The 7,500-nt window shown below is 41.5% G+C and overlaps 1 protein-coding gene across 1 annotated transcript in view; it reads right to left on the reverse strand.

Annotated features, from left to right (window-relative positions):
* LOC137990882 (acid-sensing ion channel 1C-like) overlaps positions 1–7,500 on the reverse strand; it is a 19,191-nt gene that overhangs the window by 11,491 nt on the left and 200 nt on the right. Inside the window, exons 2-3 of the mRNA XM_068835989.1 lie at positions 5,510–5,855; positions 2,132–2,547 (exon numbers count right to left, since the gene is read on the reverse strand). Coding sequence (XP_068692090.1) covers positions 2,132–2,547; positions 5,510–5,855 — 762 coding nt within the window. The remainder of the gene's footprint in view (positions 1–2,131; positions 2,548–5,509; positions 5,856–7,500) is intronic.

Raw genomic sequence — 7,500 nt, forward strand, 5'->3', positions numbered from 1 at the left:
ACTTCGCAGGGATTCGAACCCATGACCTCTGCTCTGATTGAGCTTTGAAGCCACACCGTTGGGAACAGGTCATTTCGTTGGGCTGGCTCAACAAATTTTCAGGTGTCTATAAAAGACAGTGGATTGAAATGTCCAGATAAGTTCAAATATCACTTCTTCCTTTCAAGAGTAAACTGTTTAATTAACAATTATTCCACTCGCGCTTGTTGGATATGATGGCGAGATGATAGATAGCCAACGAGGCGCGTAGCGCCGAGTTGGCTATAATCATGTCATATCCAACAAGCGCGAGTGGAATAATTGTTTTATTAAAAATGCCCCCAAAATATAGAAAGCTAGACTACAATAAAAATAAAAAGGCCCAAACAATCACGCATATGCTTGCTGTGTTTGTAGATCATGGTATAATGGCTCATAACCCATGATGGCTTAGCCAATCAAAACTGTCGAATTGCATTATCCAATGATCCAGTTTTCAATAACTACTATGAAATGGCGTACAAAGCAAGAGAACTTTTTCATCAAAATTCAGCGTGCACACTATTGTATGAGGCATGATACGAAAGAAAAGGCAAGAACGACTGCGCACAGATACGTCCAGGATTGAAACTAATTAGATGCACGCCGGATTTCAATTAGCGGCGAAGTGTCGTCTGTTCCGAATAAAGATGAAGGAGTTCAGCTTCATCATAATTTGATTTAAGCCCAGTTAAGTTTGTTAAGGGACATTTTGTATCAAGGTCATTATACTTGGAAATATTGTAGCGCAGGCAGTATCCTAAAAATAACATCACTATTCAATTGCTATTTTCAAAATCATTAATAATTCATAAGGTTATTAGCCAATCGGAGTGCCCCATGTTGGTCAGGTGCATGTTATCTTGATACCCAATGAAACTACAGATCAAGAAATGCCCGAGTTAGTTCAAAAACTGATCAAGACACTTGAATTTAATAAATGACCTATGGAAAAAACACATATTATAAATAAACTACCGGCACAGAATGCATTTAAAATTTTCCCGAATATTCAACTTAAAACTTTCGCAGTACCATTTATCATAAGCATCCGGGGGATTAAAACGAATTTCGACACCCAAACGTTTAGCTACAGAGGATTGAACCTTATGAAGTTCGTAGTCTTTGAAAAGTCCACCGCAATCATTCTAAAACCGGCTCTTGAACCTCTCGTAACTTCAGCCATTCGGCGAAAATGTTCACAGACCAATTTTTGTTATATTTAGTTGAAACTGGAATGGCCTCTTTCATTCAGAAGTTCTACCTTTTGAACTCATCCAAATATTGAATATTCATTACCTGTACAAATTACTATCACTTGTCTGACAAAACAAAGATCATCACATTCCATTCAACTCAGTAAAAAAAGGTTAAGAAGTCATGTAAAAAACTCGTGCTTCGTGTTTCATCAGGGGTTCCAAACACCTCGAAACAATAAAAGCACTCCACCTACGGCATCGTGCTTTTATCAGTTTCTCGGTGTTTGGAACCCCTGAAGAAACACTCGCACTCGTTCTTGACATATTACATCAAACATGCATTAAGCTAGGGCTACGGGCCGAATAGCCCATGAGCTGGAATCAGCTAGTTTCTGGGATTCGCCTAGAAGGGAGTACACGGAGAAAATAATCTCCGTGTAGGGTCGAGAACGGACAGACATCCAGCTCACTCATGGCGCGACCTCCGGGGTGCACCCTTAAAAGGACCCTTTTCTTAGTAATTTTAGGACCCGAGTGTCGGTCTGCTTATGTCTCCTTCCATTTCCAGAACTTCTCCCTCAGTCACTCCATCGTCTCACTCATCAAAACCAAGTCATCCGCGTACAACATCTCACTCATCAAACCATTTCTCACACTCTCTGTAACCACGTCAACCACGATCGCAAAAACCAACGGCGACAACACGGATCCCTGGTGCACACCAACTTTCACCTCAAACTCCTCGAACAACTCTAGCCCAACAGTACTCTGACTCTTGTCTTTGCACCTTCATACAAATTCATCACTGCTCTCACCATTGCCTCTGGTATACCTATATATATACATATATTTCATGTGATCGTTATCTACAAAACGGCGTAAAAGACTCTCGGCTCCTGGTGACCACGCCTTACCCTTTGTGACAACTGTAATAGGACCATCGGCAGTACTTTAACATTTCAGTCAAATCATGTCCAAGGGAAGTGAGCTTATCTTCAGTAATATTTTTCATCATCATGTGCAGGAGATTTGACTCTAAAGATACCGTGTCCATTCCAACACTCAAAAGCATTTCTCTTTCCTCTGGCGTTTTTGCTGTCGACAACAATGACTTCCTTTTGACGTCTTTCAAGACCTCTAGATTGTTCTTAAAGCTCACACTTGTCGTACTTGTCATGTTCCCGGTTTTCATTTCCTCCTGAGAGTTTTCTTCCGCTTGTCGTCTTCTGTTGACTTGTTGGATTATCCGTTCAATCATCTCCTTTCTCTTTAACTGACTTCTTCGCAGCATGTTCAGATTGCAGATCGTAACAGCAGGAAACTCTAGAGACTGCAAGATAATGAAATCACTTTTACGAAAGAGGTTACTGACATGGGCAGTAAATGAACGTGACGGGATGAAGAAATTAAGGGTAAACTATTCGGGCCTGGTCTTTATTCATCTCCCGTGCCCACTAACTACTCATGAGTTACTCGAAACAAAAGCACAACAAGAAGCACCCGCTGTCCAGTACCCCGGTGCCAAGTTCGATTCCCGGACTCAACGTCATATGTGGGTTGGTTTTCTACTCTGCTGTACAAGAGGTTTTTCCCCAGGTACTCCGAACATTGCAAAATTACAAAATGTTTACTGCTAACATTTTATAACATAATAGTTTTAAATCTTAAAACTTTAAAGAGTAAAAGAATCATGCAAGGACAATCAGTCAGTCATTCAAACGACTATCAAAGACAATTACTCATTTAAAGTCAGTAAGGACCACGACTGATTTTGAGAGTGTACTATTTTTTCAAAACCATAAGATCGCTGGCATGTTCAGTTACGAAAACTCTTAGCATCTTTGTAGTTTTAGGGGTTAATCTTAGGTTCAAACCAGCACAATTCCTTTCTTCCTCGATGTTGCGCTACTGTGATCAAAATTTAATGTTTTCTTCCTGTTCAAAAATACAAGCACTAGAATATCAGGCGAAATCACTTCCATGCGAAAAGTAACATGAAATAAAATCGAATTTTCGTTTGGAATGCGTAAGTAAAAGAAAAACCTCCCGGGCTGAGAAGAACGACCATGGAAGAGCAGACTAAAAAGAACAAAAAAAAGTTGTTATAGGACGTTTTCAACCAACTTCTAGAGACACCAGTTACAATAGAGAAATGTACGACTTCTGGTGGACGAACAAAAGAAGCTAATGAGAGATCTTTTGTTTTCGTTCACCGAGATGGCGGCGATGGGGTCAAGTGAAAACCTGTCATAAAGACTTCTCGTCACCATCTGTGCTATCAAGCCCTTGATCTAGGACTATGATCCCGTTAGTGGTGAATTATTAGAGACCTTTAGCAACGAAATTTTCGGGCAATACCGCGAACTGCGAACCTTGGGAAATCACGTGATCTTGTCCTTGCCGTCACGTTTGCAGTCTGCGGTTCGAGTTTCAACTTCAGGACACCGTTCTTGCGGTAAGTTTGTTTGTTTGAGCAGGTTGAAGTTTTGGCAGCTATTCAGCTGATGTGGACCTGCTATACCCACCCACCCATATACACACAGACGACGGCCACAACACCGGGAACTTCATCCCCTACTCTTCTCGAATAGTGTGTGGGTTCTTTAACGTCCCACAGGGAACTAATGAACATGGAAGTTATTTGTGAGACGGGACCTCCGGATTATCGTCCTTATCCGAGAAGACTTGAAAGTCTAACCATTTGCGGATGTAATTAAAAAGGCAGTACTTTCTCCTCAGTTATTTAAAGACCCAGAGTGTTGGTCCGGCCAGAATCGAACTCACGACCTCCCGCATGGCAGCCCGGTGTTCAACCAACTGAGCCACCAGTGCGCGATTTGCGGCAGCGTTTTATTGCCAGAGATCAATCAGACCTTCCGTTTGACCATATCAGTCATGTTGTTTGCTATCTATTGGTGACAATTTTGAAGATCAAATACAAGTTTTGGGAGAATTTGAGCTGTTTGATTTGAGAGCAGTTGTAGCAATGAAATATCCAAGATGGCGCCGAGTTGCTATAATGATCATAACAGGAACGGCTTGCTAAAGTTCAAAATCAAGCAAACCTCTAACAGCAAACGATTACTGCGGTTTGCGGTTTGCGGTTTGCGGTATATCCCGGAAACTTCGGTGCTAAAGGTCTCTATTAGGGAGCTTAGGCAACGACATCGGCAACGAAAACGTCCCAAATTTGCATATTTAGCGGGCAGAAACAACAGCTTTGCAAGCCCTGCAAGTGCGTTTTTCACTTTTGTCCATTTCTTTGCTGTCGTCTGCAAATTAACAACGTGAAATAGCCAAATTTGACATTTTATGAATAACGTCAGCACTTAAGGATACATTTTCATTTTTTCCCTCTAAATTAAGCGCCGTTCCGACCAGTATCATTTTTGAGGAAATACCACACCCTTGACACGTTAAATGGTTGAAATAGTCACGAAATGATTACAATACAGTCGAACCTCGATTATGCGGACTGGTTGGGACTACACGAAATAGTCCGGATAATCGAGGGTCCGGATAATTGAGAATATGAATATTAATGACGAAAAAAAACTGATTACATTAAGAAAGCGACATTTAATCGTTTGGAAAACAATATGGTCTACATCTTCACTGTCCGTTGTGAATACCTGTACACGTGTCGGCAAACGCCATGATCTTTTCCTTGCTCTTGCGGATATCAGATATCTGCCGTTTACTAACGCCATATTCAGCTGACAAATTGGTTCCTTTTTTTTCTCTCTCTAATCGCAAAATTATAGCCTGTTTTTCTTTTATCGAAAGAACGGATCGCTGATGATCGTGAATAAACATTCGCGACGTAGTGTAGCTTATTTGCCGAATGAGCCAATAGAGCGTGGAATTTCACTTAGCAACAAAGCAACTCTAAGCCAATCAGAACTCATTCGAAAGTTCTGCTTTAGTTAGGATTTGTGCGAGCGCTGCTTTATTTTGCTTTTTGCCGTGAAAGAGAAACGAACTCGCGTTTACTTTACTTTTCAACGTTTTATTTTTAAAAAGAATATGGCTAGGGATCTTGATGATGACTTATAAATATTCATGACAAAATTGGGGCCAGAGAAAAAGTCCGGATAATCAAGAAATCCGAATATTCGAGGTCGGGATAATCGAGGGTCGACTGTAACGTGAATTTATATTTTGAGATGACGTTCTCGTTGCCGTCGCCGTTGTCGTTGCTTAAACTCCCCATTTACTGCGACAAATCAATAACATTTTTTCAAGGTTTCTTCGCAACAGCTTAAGTTACTAAACATTTTTACATTGCTGACCTCTTCAAAGCTCATCTCCATTCTGGACACAACAGGTTTTTCTAAGTACCTCATCACCAACGAAATGCACATCCAGATCAACATCACATACAATCCGACCGTAATCACAAACCACACCAACCGCCTTGGTAAGCTAGAAGCTGCGGCAATGTTGCCGACGCCATGCGCAGATGTGGAGTCTGCGAAAGTTGACAAAACTTCCCTGAAGGATGAGAGCTCCCTCTCCTTGTGGTCTGTCGTAGCTTCTTGTTGATGTGAAATGGTTTGTTGTCCAGGCAAAAGAATGCTCCTCTTTAGGGAAGTGTTACCTTTGCTGACTGGGAAGTCTCTGGCTCCAGGAATACGACTAAAAGGGATTATAAAGAGGACACTAATTATGAATTGACTTGGCAATCATGTGAAAGCTCAAAAAAAGACCTTGGAAATGATTTAATGCTTGCCAGGTTTTCCAACAAACTCACAAAGCCAGCGCCTATACTCACATTTTTACCTCAATTCCTTGTGATCTAGCAATCTGATTGGCTAATTTGCCGTTGTCGATAAGAGTCTAAACAAGGCTGTACGCGTCATGCTTGCGTCAGTTTGTCACGCAATATAATAACCAATCAGGAACGCCCATTTTGGGAAATAAACCAATCAGATGGCGAGAAAGTTATAGACAACGCTTGCTCTTTCTTTGTGTCATGATTTTGGTCACGCTCTGAAATAACTTTCTTTGCATTGGCGTTGAATATTGCGGTAAAAAACAAATCGGCTGCGCCTTGTGAGTCCACAACATTTTGACCACTGTGATGACGAATATCGTTGTCGATAAGAGTACAGCCAACGCTTAACCATTAACCACTTTCGATTTGTTAAATCGCCTTTATATAAACAAAGGCATCAAGTTAACCTTTTCGTTATAGCCCATAGATATTAACTAGCTGCGGATACTTATGCGCGTAATCTAACGAATATTCCCTCATTGCGGGGTAAAAATAAAGCAATTTGAGGCAAGGGGTAATTTCGTGGCGTAAGGTTTAAACAGGTAGCTTAAGCAAGGATGACGATGAGAACGTTGCCTAATTATTTCCCTTTATTATGATACATTCCTGGGATAAAACAGGTGAGAACGGTGTGGATATTTGGAGAGAAAATCGAAAATTTATCGTCAGGTGCTCGCGTTCTCCATAATGTCAAATTTGGTCAATTCACGTCGTTGTCAGGGCGAGAACGAAATAGAACTGCTTACAAATGTAAACCGCACGTGCAGGGCGTGCAGAGCTTTTGTTTTTGCTTGTTATACCTATTTTTTGATCGCGTTCTCGGCCGTGCTGAAGCTCCCTCATATCTTCTGCAAGACCACGTCTATAAGGATGCGCAAGAGTTACCTGAACTCCCGACGAACGTGTAACTGAGTTTTGATAGGCACAATAGGCCACGCCAGGGTTGGATCTGAACCGAAAGCACAAGCGTGAATACAAGACAGGGCGAAAGCTTCTAAATATTTGCGATCGATACAGAGGCTGGTAATCGTTCTTCACTGTATTTGTGACCACTGCAATGTAGGCGTTTCTGCTCGCTGAATGCATTATGGTCGAAGGTGCGATGCATCTAAGCAAAACGCCAGCCAAGCCAAAAATATCGAGATTTTTTATCTTAAGGCGCCCTCAAACGAGGAAACATTGTTTCCGGAAATGTTTCCTCGGCGCGCGAACGAGGAACATTTGCTGAGGAAGTAAAATGTTTCTGAACAAATTCAGAAACATTTTTGCTTCCACAACAATTGTTTCCTGGGGTCGCAAACTGGGAAACGTTTGCTTCAGCGACATTGCATCGTTTGCTCGTTTGCGGGCGCCTTTAATTGAATACTGATTACGCCGCTGCTCTCTCGCTCGAAAGTAACTAGTAAAGGCGCTGACTATTATAACCACCGACTCAAAGATAGTCAGAGTGTACCAGAACGACTCTCATTAAATTTGCTTGGCATTAAATTGCCGCTCTTTTGTTGC

The sequence above is a fragment of the Montipora foliosa genome, chromosome 2 (assembly GCF_036669935.1).
Source record: "Montipora foliosa isolate CH-2021 chromosome 2, ASM3666993v2, whole genome shotgun sequence".
Taxonomy (NCBI): Eukaryota; Metazoa; Cnidaria; class Anthozoa; order Scleractinia; family Acroporidae; genus Montipora; species Montipora foliosa.